At 37.3% G+C, this 18,708-nt stretch overlaps 1 protein-coding gene across 2 annotated transcripts in view; it reads right to left on the minus strand.

Annotated features, from left to right (window-relative positions):
- LRFN5 (leucine rich repeat and fibronectin type III domain containing 5) overlaps positions 1–18,708 on the minus strand; it is a 295,046-nt gene that overhangs the window by 15,932 nt on the left and 260,406 nt on the right. For both annotated transcript variants that reach the window (XM_023762562.1, XM_023762563.1), the window contains one exon: positions 108–1,512. In XM_023762562.1, the coding sequence (XP_023618330.1) occupies positions 108–1,492 (1,385 nt within the window). In that variant the 5' untranslated portion in view covers positions 1,493–1,512. The remainder of the gene's footprint in view (positions 1–107; positions 1,513–18,708) is intronic.

The raw sequence follows: 18,708 nt of genomic DNA on the forward strand, positions 1-18,708 counted from the left end.
ATAATTACAATATAGTGTAGCACTGACAATGAAAAATATCAGAGTGCCATAAGAAGCCCTACACTAAGATGCATGGCAAGTATATAAATTTGCTTAATTTTCCTTACCTGTAAACAAGGGTGTCATCGTAAGTACCATTGTACTGGATTTGAAACATACGTATTCCAGGAATATTTCTTTGAAAATTAAATTTAAGTAATGCCGTAGATGATGTTGCTTCTGCCACCACAATTTTATCTTGACTCATCTTGGTATCACCATTACTAGTGCTTGCATTAGAACCTGACTTAGTAGAAGTTGAAATATCTGAAGAACCAGGGTCAGGCTCATGGATGTGGTTTGTACTGTTCAGTAAGTGAGGGAGCTTAATTATGTGAAGATCCACTGTTTGTGTGGCTTCCCCTGCAGGATTGGAAGCAATGCAGGTAAAAGCACCTGTGTCCTTTACAGTTGTTATCATGATGTCAAGTGTTCCATTATCATACACCAGAGATCTTGTTGCATTTGAAATCAGCTTCCCTTCAGGAGAAATCCAGTGAATTGCAGGTTCGGGGTCTCCCCTGGCTTTGCACCTCAGGGTTGCCCTTTGACCCTCTAGGACTCTCATCTCATGCGTATGGCGAGTAATGAGAGGAGGCTCACACAAAAACTCTTCCTCGGGAATTGACCAAAAGTAGCGACCAGTTAAAAGTGCTGGAGAAGCACAGGTCTCTAGGTCATCTTCTCTGGACAGACGCCTCAACCACAACAATTCACAATTGCAATGCAAAGGGTTTCCACCAAAGCTTAATGCAAAAGTAGACGGGTTTATGATTCCTGAGGTCACGAGTACCTGAGCTCGCTGAAAGAGAGGGTCAGGCGGTAGCTTCTGCAATTTATTTGATGTTACGTCGAGCCGAGTCATCTTGTGCAAGTGGGAGAAAGTCCCCTTAGGAATGTTATCAATCATATTGTGATCCAAACTAAGGGTGTGCAAGCTAACCATCTTCTCAACAGCATCCCAAGGAATTGTTTCTAAATTATTATAGGACAGATCCAGCTCCTCAAGGGCAAAGACATCATCAAATGCTGTAGATGAAATTAAAGTCAGCTGATTGTTGTTCAGGATCAAATGGTGGAGATTGGAAAGCCCACTGAACATATCATTTGTAATTTTAGTCAATCTGTTGCTATTCAAATGCAATGCCCTCAGATTTCGTAAGTCAGCAAAAGCATGCGGTGTAATAAAACTTATTGTATTCCTGGATAGAGTCAGGTCCACCAAGCTGGTCATATTGGCAAAATCTTTCCTCTTAATATTTGTAACAAAATTGTCTGCCAAGCGCAGTTCCACAGTTCTTCTGTCAATGTTTGGTGGAACAAATAAAAGCCCTTTCTTGGCACAAAGGGTTGCAAGATTAGGAGACAAAATCTGACAGACACAACGCTTTGGACAGATCTGAGCTCTCACTGCTATGCCAATGAAAAACAGATAAAAAAGGAATTTTTCCATTGTAGATCAGATTTAAGAGCCTGTAAGGAAAGACAAAATGTAGAGTTAGCATTTAATCATTTCACCAAGTTCGTTTTCCTATTAGAATAATCCTTTTTTTTAATCCAAATTAAAACAGAATCAATTTATTAATTTGTTTATTTAACAAATAAGTATGAAATATCTACTCTGGACCTGAGGATATTATGGACACTAAAATAAAAATATACCATTCACAGCCTCATGGGATTTACAATCAAATGGGGAAAAGAAGTCAATAGATTACTATAATCCTGTAAATTAAGTGTTATTTTTGAAATATGGTCGGGGTACTCCCTGGGTGCACACAAAGAGGTATTTAGCCCAAATTGTAGGGTAGGAGTTCTGGAAAACATCCCTTAGACCCCCAAAGACATAAGTTCAAAAGCTTAGACATATTTAAGGATTTGCAAGTATTTCAATTTACTGGCCTGGGTAGAAACAATAAGAGACAATATTTGTTATTGTTCACCTTGTGACATTACTAGTATATTTGAAAATAATTAATTTTTATTAAATTTTATTCATCTTTATGAGTTATATTAAACATAGCACAACCTTTACATTCTAACAGTCATACAAAATCTTATTCTCAAAAATAGAAATGCTGAAAATTTACCACAAATGCTCTGAGCTTCTATGATATTAGAAAATTTTATTTGTTATAAATATGTATTTTTGAAGATAATTTTTGAAGATAAGTTATCAAAATACTTGGCAGTGAGTCCAAAAAGATGTCATATTCCATTTTTTTTCTTAAAATCTTAATTAATTTACATTTATCCAAATTTAATTTAAAAGAACCTGATGCTTTCATTTTCAAGTTTGATCTTAAGTATTTGCTCTTTAAATTAATGCTCAAAACCAAAAACATATTAATACATATAATTAAAAATTCTCATAATTTACTAGTAGATGTAGTTTTACAAGCCAAGAGGGAAAGTAGATGAAGAAATCACTCAAATTTTTAATTGAAAAAAAAATGAAATAAGGAGTTATTCTAGAAATAATGCACCTGGTTTTCCAAAATAAAACATATTGTTATAGGTTCAATTTACTTTATGCCTATTTTATGCCATATTAAATGTGGTTGCAATAAGTAAGGATTGTCATTTTTAACAAATGAAATAGAGTCATGCTCTAGGTTCAAGATAGAATGACTAGTACTAAGCTAGCCTTTCCAAAATAAGCAGCAAAAAAAGTACAAAAATATATTAAACTATAGTTTTCAGACATCAGAAAAGAAGAAGAACAAAACTGTGTTCCTTGAGATAAGTGAGTTAAGAAAAAGAAAACCCCATTATTGCTCCTGGAGACACTTTCTAAACCACGGCACAGAAGGGAAAACAAGGCAAAGCATCAACGGTCTTAATGAATTGAGGAAACAGAGTTTGGAGTGCAGAGAATCTTCAGTGGCTTGAATGTATAAGGCAGAGTAGCAGAAAGGCGAGTGTTCAGAACTCCAGTAATCTCTAAGTAGAGACAGGGGAGTAAGTAGAAGCCAAAATGAAACATTGATTAAAAAGAAACATAGAAATAAAATTGAACAAAGACTCAGTGACCTGTGAGAAGTCAAACATACATATAATTGCATTATCAGAAGAAGGCTGTAAGGTCAAAATATATTTGAAGAAATAATGGCAAAATTTGTGATTTAAAAAACCGAAGCAACCCCTAAATCTAAGCTCAAAATAATAAAGACCACACCAACACACATGATAATTATACTGAAAAAAAAGAAAAAATAATATTAAAAGCAGTCACATAAATAAGACACATCACAAGAAGATAAGGTGAACAAAATAAAAATGATGGCTGACTCCTCACTGACTTCCCTTAGGAAGATGGAAGATGATAAAAATATTTCTAAAGTGCTTCAAGAAAAAGGAAGGCCTGTCAACTTGGCTGTGGATTTAACCATTCGTAAAAGATCAAAGTAAAATAAAGATATTTTGGGAGAAACAAATGGAAAGATTTATCACCAGAAGAATTGAACTATAAAAATTATAAAAGAATTCTATTCAGTCTGAAAGAAAATTATATCAGATGGACTCTTTAATTTTTATAAATGTATGAAAAACAACATAAATGGTATGTCTGTGGATAAGTATAAAATATTTTTGTGCTTTGTAATGTATATAAATAGTACTTCTGGCATAAATTTTAAAAGTTACAAAAACATCATTCTCACCCTAACCACCAAATTAGCTGGATAAGCTACAAATCATATATATTTTTAAAAATAGCATCATAATGCTGAGGATGCAAATAAACTTAAAAGAACTATATTCCAGGAAGTGAATCCTCTATGAAAGGGGAGAGATTCATGGATGTTCCCCCATTTCCCCACCAACAGAAGGCACATGGGAGGGCCCGCCAATGTCCTCCTCCAGTAACATGTGATGCTGACCATTCTGGATCATATGACCTTTAGATTCATTTGTCAACATCCATAAAACAACTTTTGAGTTTTAAGAACTTTTTGGACGGTAAGTCCTTTATCAGATATGTCTTTGTAAGTACAGTAATTTCTTCCAGTCTCTGGCTTAGGATTGTTATCTTCTGGAACTGTAAATAGACCTAGTCATATGGTGGTGAGGTTTAGAGTGAGGGCAAGTGTATATAGTCCTATGATTAGGTCTCAGTGTTTTAGTGAGCCAATGCCTCTGGACTGTGGTGCACGTACACAATGGAATACCACGCAGTGGGGAAAAAAAGAAGGAATTCTTATCACTTGCAACGTCATGGATGGGCCTGAAGTATTATGCTAAGTGATTAAGCCAATCAGAGAAAGATAAGTATCACATGATCTCACTCATATGTGCAATCTAATAAACAAAATAAAGTGATGAATAAATAGGTCCAGAGACATAGAACTACGAACAGACTGATGAATTTCAGAGGGAATGTAGGGTTGGAAGGGTTGGGGGGTGAGATTAATCGGGGAATTTATATGCATATATGCATAGCCCATGGACACAGACAATAGTGTGGCGAAGGCTTTCGAGGGGCAGGTGCAGGGAAGAGGGAGTCAATTAGAAAACAAACAAACAAACAAAAAACAAAGGGGACATCTGTAATACTTTCAATGGTTAAGATTAAAAAGAAACCACAAAATAAAAACACAAGTGTGCCTGTGTTCCCCTCCCCTTTCCCGAGGTCAGACAGGATGGCTGCAGTGAGCTGGAGTCAGCCTTTCCCTCCTGTAAGGCTAGAGCTGGCTGGGATTGAGATTCCCGCCCCCCCCCCCCCCAGGTCAGTTAGGCTCAGATAATAACACAGCAGTTAAGCGCTACTTTCACTGAGTGGCCAGATTATTATGACCACCTGACGTTTGTAGGCAAATTAGCTATAATTTCGCGCTGAAGTTGCTAGAGGGCCAGACCATTATAAATAGGGAAGCAGGTTGTTTACCACAACAGTAGAAGTGATTTTTTTCTGAAGATATGGGTAAACAACGCGATTTAACAGCCTTTGAACATGGGATACATATATATATATACTGAGTGGCCAGATTATGATGACCACCCCATCAGTACTTCGTTGGGCCACCTTTTGCCTTCAATACTGCAGTGATTCTTCTTGGCATTGACTCCACGAGATGTGGAAAGGTGTTGTGAGGAATCTGACACCATGCCTGATGAATAGCACTGTCCTGTTCTGTGAGATTTGATGGTTGTGGAACCAGCTGCCTGATGGCTCTTTTAATTTTGTCCCACAAATGCTCAATTGGATTGAGATCTGGTGATTATGGGGGCCACCTAAGCAAGGTGAAGGCTCCCTCATGTTCTTGAAACCACTCCTGCACAATATGAGCACCATGGCATGGCTCATTGTCTTGTTGGAAGAAGCCATCTCCATTGGGATACGCCATCAACATGATAGGATGAACTTGATCAGCAACGATACTTAAGTATGTTGTGCTATTCAGACGTTGTTCCACATGAATTAAAGGCCCCAAATCATGCCAGGAAAACATGCCCCAAACCATAACACTGCCCCCACCAGCTTGAAGCGTTGTACTCATGCATGTGGGGTGCATGCTTTCATGCTGTTTCTGCCAAATTCTCACTCTGCCATCTGCATGATGCAACTGGAAACGTGATTCATCGGGCCACGTGACTTTTCCAATGCTCGACTGTCCAATCCTTGTGATCCTGTGCAAATTGGAGACTTTTTATCTTGGTAACTGCAGACAGCAAAGGTGTTCGAACAGGCCTTCGGTTTCCATATCCCATACGATGCAGTGTATGGCTAATTTGCCTACAAACATCAGGTGGTCATAACTATCTGGCCACTCACGTTCAAATATATCCCATGTTCAAAGGCTGTTAAATTGCATTGTTTACCCAAATCTTCAGAAAAAAATCACTTCTACTGTCGTGGTAAACAACCTGCTTCCCTATTTATAATGGTCTGGCCCTCTAGCAACTTCAGCGTGAAATTATAGCTAATTTGCCTACAAACGTCAGGTGGTCATAATAATCTGACCACTCTGTACTTTGTTTAACCCAAAGTCAAGCCTTGTTAAGAAGTAGAGAGCTCTAACATGAGGGTTTCTTTCCTTCTCCCTGAAAGCAGGAGCAGGTATTTCTCAAATATTTGCTGTGGGAATTTGGTGGATCTCCTGGACGTAAATCTCAAAATATTGTGGGCCCCTCCCTTATTGCTGGGTTTCCCTGAAGTTTTTAACCCCGATGTGTGTGCACTGAGTCTCCAGCAATTCTTCATAACAGTTGAGGTTCCCCTACTTTGCCACGGTTCCTGCAGTGTTTGCTGCTCTGTCTTTGCCCCAGTTAGCTGGGACTCGCTGCATTTGCCCTCTGCCTTTCCAATGTGGGGCAATGGCTAGCCTGTGTCTTCCCTCTCTTATGGACCCAAGGAGAGTTTGTTTATTTTTTAATTTTTCAATCTGTTCAGTATTTTTACTGTTGTTATAAGGGAGTGGCAACATCCAAGCTCCTTAACATGTAGGACCAGAAAACAGAATTTTAACGGATTTTTAAGAACCACATGGAGGCTGGTATAAGAAAATAAATCCTGAAGAACCCCAAACCAAGGCAAGAAAGTGTTTTACCCACATTCCTATTTCTCTTCATCGAGTCATGGGGATCTTACTTGGAAAATACAGGTATGGGAAGAGAACATAGATATTCTATATTTGTGAGTAAAAAAGAATCAGAGATGAAAAGGAAAATTAAATTAAATCCTCCAAGTAAACCAGAGTTTCATCTTTGGAAGACTGGGTGGGAAGCAGAGGCCTGAAAGAAAAATTTCAGTCACTCAAGACTTTCTCCTATAAAACACTGAAAGAGGGCACAAAGAGCTCAGTTCCTTTCCTCCTATCCACATATTTCTGACTTTCAACCACAGAATACCTGGGGTGGCACTGGAGAGGTGAGAACATTTTCCTGGAAAATAGTACTACCTTCGTATAATGTATAGAAGCTCAGTTCTAGCCAACACAAAGACATTTAGGGGTGAGCTTAGAGATCAAACAGATGTCATTGGCCATCAAAACAGCTGGCTGCTGTGCTGTCATATAGGTGAGCTTCCCAATAGTTTAGACATCACATGGTTCATCTGTAAAACAAAGATTTCCAAAACCACTCCCCTGCTAAGATCCCATGTCTGAATAAACAGGAAATTCCCAACCAGGCTCTCCAAACATTTGACGCTGTGGTGAACTGCATCACAACACTACTATAAGAAATTATAGACTGAGCTTAACCTGCAGCACATATAGACTCAGCCCTCACTCAAGTAGAGTGAAAGAAGAAACACCCCATCTTTTAAAAAAATAAATATTTATTTCATTCTCTACTGGGTTTTTAGTATAAAATATGCTGCATAAAGTAAGAAATCACACACACACACAAAAAAATGAGAAAGCAAGAAAAAGTGGCTAACATTCCAAAAAGGAAATGGTCAATAGAAACAGACCAATAGACATCCCAGATGTTAGAATTGTCACAGCAAATTAAAATAATTACTTAAAAATGCTGAAGTGTCTGATGGAAAAGGTAAACAACTTGCATGATATGATGGGTAATACTAGCAGAGACTTGGAAACAGTTATAAGAATTGAAATGGTTTTGAAGAAACCATTAGATGTACTTAAGAGAATACTGGGCTCAGCAGAAGAAAGTATCAATGAGTATAGTTTGATAGAAAAAATCTCAACTCCAACACATGAGAGAAAAACTGAAAGAAGAGCACATAAAGTCTGAGATCTGAAGGAAAATATCAGAATGTTTTACATCACCATAATTGGAATCCCAGAGAAAAAGGAAACAGTGAATGGAGTAAAAGAAATATTATAAAGTAATAATGGTTGAGAAATTTCCAGAACTGCAGTATAAACACAAAATATAATCATACCTAAGCACATAAGAGTCAATTGGTAAAAAAAAAAAAAAAGAGAAAGAGAAAAATTATAAAGGGAGCAGAACACAAAGATATTACATACAGGAGAATAATTATATGAACTATAATTGAATTATCATAATAAATAATGAAGGCCAAAAGAAAAAAATATTTTTAAATATAAACTTAAATAAAACAACCTCTCTCAACCTTGAATTTCGCATTTAATGAAAATATCCTTCATAATGAACATAAAACAAAAATGTTTACATGTAGAAAAAGCTAAGAGAAATTAATCTCAGATATTATCTGCAAGATATAATGGAAGAAGTTCATGGGAAAGAAAAAAGAGAAAAAAATCAACCACTGAGAAAATATAAAATCAAAGAAAAGATGGTAGACTTAATCCCAATGATATCCATAATTACTTTAAAACAACTTCAATAAAAATGTAAAAGTAAAAATTGTTAGTCTGCCCCAAATTGGAGAGGGGCCCATTCATACAGCATTAAAAAACACAATTTAAAAATGAAAATACAGACTATTGAAAGTCAAAGGATATTAAAGATATATCATGAAATACTTAGCATAAAAAGGTTGGCATGGCTAAATTATTATCAAACAGAGTGGAGGAAGGGAATGAGTGTACCAGAGATAAACATTGGCATTTCATAAAGAAAAGGATCAGTTCACCAAGAAAATATGAAAACACTAAAAGTGCATGCCTTTAATATTAGAGCTTCAAAATAGACAAAACATGTAAGGACTAAATGGAATAATTTGTTAAAATCCACAATTACAACTGGAGACATAAATTATTTCTCAGTAATCCTATATAATAAAAGCCTAATATGCTAAGTGTCAGGTCAGCAGGTCAACCAATCAAACCATAATATGCTAATGATATGCTAAGGCCGCTCAACTGCTCACTATGATGTGCACTGACCACCAGGGGGCAGACAGTCGAACGGTCACTATGATGTGTACTGACCACCAGGGGGCAGATGCTCTGACCGGTAGGTTAGTTTGCTGCTGGGGTCCAGTTGATCGGGACTGAGAGAGAAGGGCTGGACACACCCTGGAGCCCTCCTCCTCCCTCCCCAGCTGGCCAACCTCCTGTGTCCCTCCTTGGCCCTGATGGTGCATCGGTGGGGTCCCTGGGCCTGGCCTGTGCCCTCTCCCAATCCGGGACCCCTCGGGGGATGTCACAGAGCCGGTTTCAGCCCAATACCACAGGCGAGGCCAAGGGACCCCACTGGTACATGAATTCATGCTCCAGGCCTCTAGTTAATAGAATAAGATGACAAAATAAAAAGAACAGTAGCTATAAATGATTTGAACGCAATAACACTACAAACCAACTTGACTTCATTTACAATTATGGAACACTAGAGGCCTGGTGCATGAGATTCATACACTTGAGGGGTTCCCTCAGCCCAGCCTGCGCCCTCTCACAGTCTGGGACCCCTCGGGGGATGTCCACCTGCCAGCTTGGGATCAGGCCTAATCTGGCAGTCAGACACCCCTCTCTCAGTCCGGGGCTCTTGCAGTCCAGGATCCCTCGCTCCTTACCACCTGCCTGCAGTGGGGGCAGGAGAGGCTCCTGCCACCGCCACTGCCATCGCTGCTGCACTTGCCAGCCATGAGCCTGGCTTGCTGCTCCTTAGTGCTGCCTCAGAGGCAGGAGAGGCTCCTGCCACTGCTGCTGGGTTTGCCAGCTGTGAGCCCAGCTTCTGGCTGAGCGGCGCTCCCCCTGTAGGAGCACACTGACCACCAGTGGGCAGCTCCTGCATTGAGCATCTGCCTCCTGGTGGTCAGTGCGCATCATAGCAACTGGTTGTTCCACCATTCGGTCAATTTACATATTATGCTTTTATTATATAGATAAGCAGGTGCTCATGGAACAGTTACCAAGATAGTCTATATAAAAGACCTGAATTCTCAAAATATATAAAATGATTTAATTCAACTAAACATATCAACTGATCACTTGGTATTTCATTACAAATCAATAAAAATAACATATCTAGGAACTTCTAACATGTTAGCAAATTAAAAAGTACAATGACCAAAAACACCACAAAGGAATATAATCAGTATTCTGAAGATAAATTATTGAAATAAGAGTGGAAATCAATGAAATTGAAATGAGACAAAAGTATAGAAATACACAAGTAAAAATCAGCTTTCAAAAATGATTGATAAAATTGATCTATATTCTACAAGACATATAAAGAAAAAATAAGAAAAAGCAAAAATTATTAACAACAGGATAAAAAAGAGACATCAATATACATCCCAAAGACATTAAAAGACTAATAAAAAGATTTTTATGAACAATGTAATGCCAATAAACTCAATTTAGATGACATTAATAAATTTGCTTTAGAACACAAATTACCACAACTATTAACACAAGAAAGCTCATAGAAAATATAAAAAATATCACATTTATTAAAGAAACTGAATGCATAACAACACCTTTCTACACAGGTAATTCCAAGTCAAGTAGATCTCTCTCTCTTTCTCTCTCTCTGAAATGGACAGATATAATATATGATCATTTAAATATATAGTACATATAAATTACATATAATTTAAATATGATATAATCTCAAGATATAAATAATTTTAAACACAAATTGAATCTAAAATTTAAAGGTAAAGGCTATTCGTTTGCCTAAAATAACAGGGGGCCAACTCATAAAGGATTTAAAAACCATGCTTTGGAAAAAATACATATCTACACACACAAATGAAAATGTTACTACTTGGCAATCTGGGTAAAATGTACACAGAAACTCTTCATGCTATTTTTTCAACTTTTAGTAATTATGAAATTATAACCAAAAATGTGAAAAGATAATACAAGCATCATGAGGAAATGACAAAGCAATTCCCTGACTGGGAGAAAATATTCAAAGAGTGTGTGTGTGTGTGTGTGTATCTCACAAAAACCCTGTATTCTGAATATAAAAAGGAATCTTACAACTTAATAAAATACATTATTTCCAATAAGAAAATTGACAAAAGAATGGAAAAGATACTTAACAAAAAATATATAAGGATACCCTATATCCAAATCAAAATATTCACAATGTTATTAGTCATCAGTGAAATCAGATTTAAACTAAAATCCTCACTACCCAACCTGAAAATTAAAACAAACAAACAAAAAAAGCCTGGTGATCCCATTTTTGGTAATGTTCTGAAGCAACTGGAACCTTAATACATTGCTGGTGCAAAGCAAAATGTTACAACCATTGTGGAGAGCTGTTTGCAGTTGTTTTGCTACATTAAACGTTTTCTTATTTACCTAATGATACAGCAATTGCACTCCAAGTATTTACAGGAGATACAAAAATGCAGGTATACAAAAAGGTGCTCTCTAGAATGCTCAAAATAGCTATATTGATATTTGCCCCAAATTCAAAACAACTCAAATGTCTACTAACAGTGGAAGAGGTAAATGCCATTATATTCATACAAGAAATGCTAGGGAGTAATAGAAAGGAAAATGAATGTTACTGATATTCACATTACATGGGTGGATTTTGTTATAGGTTAATTGTATCCTCTCAAAAAAAATATGGGTAAACCTTGGGGCAGTGTGCTAAGTGAGATACGTCAGAGAGAGAAATATAAATATTTTCTGGTAACACTTACACGTGGAATCTACAAAAGCCCAAACTTGTAAAAACCGACAGTAGAATTGTGGTTTCCAGATGCTATGGGGTGGAGGAACTGGGAGATCTTGTTTAAGGGTAAAACCTTGCAATTAGTAGATAAATAAATCCTGCAAATTTACTAATGAGCAACACACTAATTATAGCAATACTGTAGCATAAACATCAGAACTGCCAAGAGTCTAGATCTTAGTTGTTCCCACCACAAAAAAGAAATGACCATTATATGGTACGACAGTCGTGTTAGCCAATCACATTGCAATATTAAATCCATGAAATCAACACAGTGTACACCTTAAACTGACACAATGCTATATGCAAATTATATCTCAATTAACAACAAAAAAGTGATGCTGAAGTCCTAACCCATAATTGTGACCTTATTTGGAACTAAGGTCATTGTAGATTATCAAATTAAAGGGAGGTGATTACTGTAGACCAAGCATGTCAAACTGGAGGCCTGCGGGCCACATGCAGCCTACAACCAATACTTGTGCAGCCCAGCCAATATAATGGTATGTAAGAAACATTTTAATGAAACTGTTGTAAGTTAATTTTTACAATATCCCGTTATACATAATTATTAATAACGGACTACAACATTTGCTAATGACTGATTACTATAATTGTGTTGCATTAATTTCCCTTATACGCCATACATGCAATCCAATGATTGTAACCTTATGAGAAGGGGAAATTTCAACGCAAAGACAGACATTCACAGAAGGAAGTCGACATGAAGCACAATGAGAATGTTCTCTATAAAAACAAGGAAAGCTTAATGATACCGGAATCTAAGCGAGAGGAAGAAAACGGTTTCTCCCTCAGAGCCCTCAAAAGGTAGCCAACCATCTCAGACACCTTGATTTCCAATTTCTAGCTTCCAAAATTGTGAAACAATTTCCGTTTAAGACATCCAGTTTGTGATACAGTGTTACGGCAGCTCTAACTCTAAACTATGAGTCTTTAAAACATTTCCCTTAACAGAAGAATTGCAGAATATATATATATATACACACACACACACAGTGCAAGCTTCCAAGTATACCACGTGGAAAAAAAGTAGTTTTATAGTTGTTTATATGGAAAATAATACAATAATTAACAAATTATAATACGAGAATAAACTCTGTGTTGCCCATACTCACAACTGTAAAATTATGCTTGCCCCACCCTGCATGTTCATTTAGAACAGGCCAAATTAATCCTTAGTGACAGAAGTCAAATCAGGGATTGCCTAGTAGGAGGATAATAGATTGGAAAGGAGTACAAGGAAATTTGGGGGTCATACAAATATTCTATACTAGAGGCCCAGCACGTGAAATCTCATGGGACCCAGACTCCCTCCCACTGCACCAGCGGGACCCAGACTGACTCACGCCTGGCCGTGAGACCAAGACCCGCTGCACTGCGAGATCCATCAATGCATTTCCTGGTGACTAGTCGTTTGGTCATTCTGGTGTTACGCCATTATGGCCACTGGCCTTTTATAGTATAGATTATATTTGGAATAGTAGTATACAGATATACCCATTTATCACAATTCATTAATTATATATGTAAAATCCAAGAATATTGCAATATAGTTGATCAGATTAATAAAGGAAATATGGATTTTCCATTATATTTCCAAATATTGGTTCAAAAGAAAGAATTTATAAAATGACACATTATTGGTAGTTAATCAGAACTTAGCCATATTTTTCTCAGCTCTGTCATATATCGTCAAAGATGTCATTTCATTCCAACCCAAATTATGCACCTTATTTCACAATCTGATTTATTTTACCAGTAATATATATACTGCCTAATAAAATATGATCTCAATGTCAATAGGGTGATTTAGGAAGTAAGGGTAAGTTTAGAATAAAATATGGGCCACGATTTTAACTCTATGTTTATTTTTTAAGTGAGACGTGTAACGAATACAAAAAAATCCTATGAGTTGTGTGATTCATGAGCTCTCCCATTGTCTAAGGACAGGGTGGAGATTTCTAAAAGACAAAGGATAAGGAATCATGCAAACAGGTTTTTTTTTATTAAATCTTTATTGTTCAGATTATTACAGTTATTCCTCTTTTTTCCCCCCATAGCTCCCCTCCACCTGGTTCCCACCCCACCTTCTGCCCTTACCCCCCTCCCCCCACTGTCCTCATCCATAGGTGTATGATTTTTGTCCAGTCTCTTCCTGCACCCGCCACACCCCTTTCCCCCCGAGAATTGTTCACCAGTTTATTCTGTTCATCAGATTTTTTATTCACTTGATTTTTAGATTCACTTGTTGATAGATGTGTACTTGTTGTTCATAATTTTTATCTTTACCTTTTTCTTCTTCTTCCTCTTCTTAAAGAATACCTTTCAGCATTTCATATAATACTGGTTTGGTGGTGATGAACTCCTTTAGCTTTTTCTTATCTGTGAAGCTCTTTATCTGACCTTCAATTCTGAATGATAACTTTGCTGGGTAGAGTAATCTTGGTTGTAGGTTCTTGCTATTCATCACTTTGAATATTTCTTGCCACTCCCTTCTGGCCTGCATAGTTTCTGTTGAGAAATCAGCTAACAGTCGTATAGGCATTCCCTTGTAGGAAACTGCTTTTCTCTTACTGCTTTTAAGATTCTCTTTGTCTTTATCCCTTGGCATTTTAATTATAATGTGTCTTGGTGTGGTCCTCTTTGGATTCCTTTTGTTTGGGGTTCTCTGCGCTTCCTGGACTTGTAAGTCTATTTCTTTCATCAGGTAGGGGAAGTTTTTTGTCATTATTTCTTCAAATAAGTTTTCAATATCTTGCTCTCTCTCTTCTTCTGGCACCCCTATAATTCAGATGTTGATTCACTTGAAGTTGTCCCAGAGGCTCCTTACACTATCTTCATATTTTTTTATTCTTTTTTCTTTTTGCTTTTCCGGTTGGGTGTTTTTTACTTCTTCATATTTCAAATCTTTGACTTGATTCTTGCGACCCTCTAGTCTGCTGTTGGATCTCTGTATAATATTCTTTATTTCAGTCAGTGTATGCTTAATTTCTAGTTGGTCCATTTTCATATCCTCGAGGGTCTCACTAGATTTATTGAGGGTCTCACTAGATTTATTGAGGGTCTCACTAAATTTATTGGCGGTTTCTAGAAAATTCTTGAAAAACCTTATAACCATGGTTTTGAACTCTATATCCAGTAGTTTGCTTTCCTCCATTTCTGTCATTTGTGACCTGTTTCTTTGTCTCCGTATTTTGGCTGCTTCCCTGTGTTGATAGGGTGGCTTTCTGTGCTAGCTGTCCTGTAGGGCCCAGTAGCTCAGCCTCCCCAATTACCTGAGGTGGACACCCTTGGTGAACCCTTTTGTGGGCTGTGTGCACAGTCTTGTTGTAGTTTAGCCTTGATTGTAGTTGGTATCACTGGGAGGAATTGACCTCCAGGCCAATTGGCTGTGAGAATCAGCTGTGTCTATGGTGGGAGAACTTCTGTGCTGGAGACACCCTTATGGGGCAAGACTTGCTTCAGTGGGGCTTTGGTGCTCACTGAGTCTGCCCCCTGAGTGTGTCCCTTATGGATCTGAGGAGTTGTAATCTGGATGGTCCCACTCTGACCACTGGGTACACTGGCTCTTGGATCTCTAAGGAGGTGCTAATTTAGCCTCTGCCTGAGCTACCCAGCAGGAGCTACAGAGAGATCTGTAGATTCCTCTTCTTTGTTTTGGATTTGGAGGTGCCCAGATGAGGCCAAGCTGTGAAGCAATGCAAGCTGCTGTGGGACCTTGGGCCTTTTTTTGGATGTTCTGGGACTCTCTGACCCAGCTGCAGTTTGTTAGGTAATTTTAGATTGCAAAGGGCCAGGTCATTCATATGCAAAAGCCTCTTCACACAGCTTGGGTGGGGCGGGGTCTCAGGGAATCAACAGGGCGGGGCAAACAGCTATGGCTGATCCTCAGTCCTGCCCTAAGAGGCCCCGGTGGGTCTCAGTGTCCTGCGGTAATCGCTGCAAGCACCTCTGAGAGAAAGCCGCCCGCTGCCAGACAGTCCAGTTTCTCCCCGTATGAGTCTGGGTCCCCAGAGACTAGCCCGGAACTGGAGTTCAGAGTGGGAGCGTGTGTCTCCCTCCCGATTGAAAAAGACAACCGCATCCTCAGTTGCCAGCCCTTTCCTCTAGTGCCTCCGTATCTCTGCATTTTACTTCTGCACCTCTTCTGAGTCTCAGTGTGCTTTTCTCTTTCCTTCTAGTTGTAGAATTTCCACTCAGCCAGCATTCCTGTGGTTCTGGATGATGTCTGTTTTGTCTTTTAGTTGTAATTTTGAAGTGGTTGTGCGAGGCAGCAATTTCAGATGTTTACCTATGCCGCCATCTTGGTTTCTTGACGCAAACAGTTTTTAATTCTTACAAATTCACATACTAATTATTCACATACTTATTAGATTAATATATGACCACTTGAAGAAAATAAATGTGAATGGTAGAGCAGAGCAATTGTCATATTTTACTGGAACTCATGATTTAAAATTTATAAAGGTCATGAAAAACACTCTTTTCAACTTATCTAGTTAAGTGACATTGTTATAAAACATGATTAGTCTATTGCTTTCTCTAAATAGTTCAATTCTCTAACAACACTGATGGTTTTTTTTAAATTAATTTATTATTGTTATTATTTTTTATTGTCTGAAGTTTTACATATGTCTCCTTTTTCCCCAATTGACCCCCTCCCCTATCCCTTCCCAGCCCGGGCAAGCCCCCACCACCCCAGTGTCTGTGTCTATTGGTTATGCTAATATGTATGCATATAAGTCCTTTGGTTCCTCTCTAACCCCCCCTGCCCTACCATTTGTCTCTAGATCGATCTATTCTTATTCATCAAATTATGTTGATCATTATATCCCACATATGAGTGAGATCATGTGGATGGGTTTTTAATAATATTTTAGAGGGACTGTAACTCAGTCAACAGTCACACAGCTGAAGCTCTTAAGATAGTATTTACACATCTCTATACTTTATATTCTTTCAAGCTAATTCCTTTCAGACACAAAGTGACACTTTTATAAACAAGAAGAGTCAACCACACACAAACTGGAAAATGACTGCTCAGTACTGCATTCTTCTTTCAGCCCAGGGAAGTATTTTTTGGCAACTAGACAAAGATTAAAAGCAAATTTAAACTTTACAACAAACTGAGAGTATAATCTGTTTTCTGCAGAAACCAATAGGGTACCAATTTATATGTGGCATTAAAGAAAAGCTATTGGGCTCCTCAAGGCGGCCATCATTCAGCAGAGCTCCACCAGTTCAGTCAGCACGCCTTTGCCAAGGCCAATGCCGGGGGACAGAAGCAGATGCCTTTGATGCTGACGAGTTGTTTTAGGATTTGTTGTAATGGATCTTTTATAATATAGTTTAGATAATGAAACTCATGTGGTATTCATTTAAGTATTTTAGATTTCTGCCTAATTTTTTAAGTAGGATATAAATGATAACCTTATAACTCCATTCTGTACTAGAATATGTACTGAGTATATGACCATTGAATCTGTTAAATCCAGCCTCATAATATGACAGCTTTCACCTACAATGATTATCCTTTGATCTTTGATTATGATAGCCACTAGTAAAATTTCTAAACACATTGAACATAATACATTTTTAAAATTCACCCTGCATCCATTCACTCATTCTTTTATTAATTTATGCATCAAGGTTTACTTAGTATCTGCACCACATACAAGGTGCTTGCTAGAACCTACCAAGCTTAGAAGGCTGGAGTCTAACTAGGACAAACACATACTCAATTATGATAGAAGGCTGACTGTGCAAAGTTTGAACTTAATATATACTTTGATATTTAAATCTACACAGTTCAAATGTTTCTGTGATTAACACAGCATCTTGTAGTTTTTATTCTCAATATGTGTGTATACATACATGTTTTCTTTTATTTAATGTCATATGTATACATAAACACATATTATTTACACTAATAAACTATAGATAAGAGGCAAATTACTTAAATCAAATTTTAAAAAATAATAGTTTCCATTCATTGAGAACAGGTAAACATGAAGGAAGTAATGGTTTATTTTATAGATGAAAAAATGAGATTTAAATACTGATAACTCTTAAATTAAACCAGTTTACTAAATGAAATATATGCCATTTAATAAAGGTACAAATTTCTAACTTGTAGATATGTAAATGTTTCTTTGCTTTTAAAAATTAAGGTAAAAGTTATGTAAATGTTTTATTTCTTTTATAAAATGTTTTTAATATTAATTTTGTTAGCTTACATTAGAAACAAAGGGAGACTTGTTATGTGATGTACTTATCATACCATATCCCATTTAATCCTCGCACAATTCCATATAAAGTAGTTATTTTTATTCCCATTTTATATAATAAAATAAAATTTAAGAAATGTTAAGCAATCCCTCATGGTCAAACAGTAGCCTTAAGATGAAGATATATCTATTTTTTTAAACTATGCTCTTCCTTGGATAAAATGATGTTTATAAATATTACTTATGTTCTTCTGATTATGTAGCTCTTAACATAAAAAGTTGTTGACCGCAACAATGATTCCTTAAACTCATTAACTGATGTACTCAGTTATTTTCCTGGTCTGTTTTTATAACCAAATTACATTTAAAAGGTTGCTAGCATATTACCATAGTAGAGACTTCAAAGCACCTTGGATGACAACCAAATGACACATTTAGCTACTGCTATTCATTTTTCTTTGTATGTTAAGACATGACTGAAGTTACCCAAATACTTAAGTCCATAAAGCTAAGTATTATTTTTAAGAATATAAATTCTACCTCAAAGGAAGGAGAGTGGTTTCTGTGTATAAAGAGGTCAGTATTCTCCCACTGATGTGGTTGAATTGTCTCTCTTCTTGCCCACTTGGAAGTCTGCCTGCAGAGACGATCATGCCATTGAGGGTTAGGGTTAGTAAATACCATTAGTAATCCTGTAGGAGAATGCACACTTTTACAGAAAATAGCTTGGAGAGAGAAAGCAGCCTAGAACAGCCCAGGGCTAAGAGGATGTGAAGATTCCCAACAGTGCTGGAACTGTAGTAGTCTGGAGCTGGGTCAGCTGGCACAGGGAACAAGCAGATTCTTAAAATGAATGTCTGCAGACTGTGAGTACTCCTTATGGGTG

Source organism: Myotis lucifugus, unplaced genomic scaffold (genome assembly GCF_000147115.1).
Source record: "Myotis lucifugus unplaced genomic scaffold, Myoluc2.0 scaffold_252, whole genome shotgun sequence".
In the NCBI taxonomy this organism is placed as follows: domain Eukaryota; kingdom Metazoa; phylum Chordata; class Mammalia; order Chiroptera; family Vespertilionidae; genus Myotis; species Myotis lucifugus.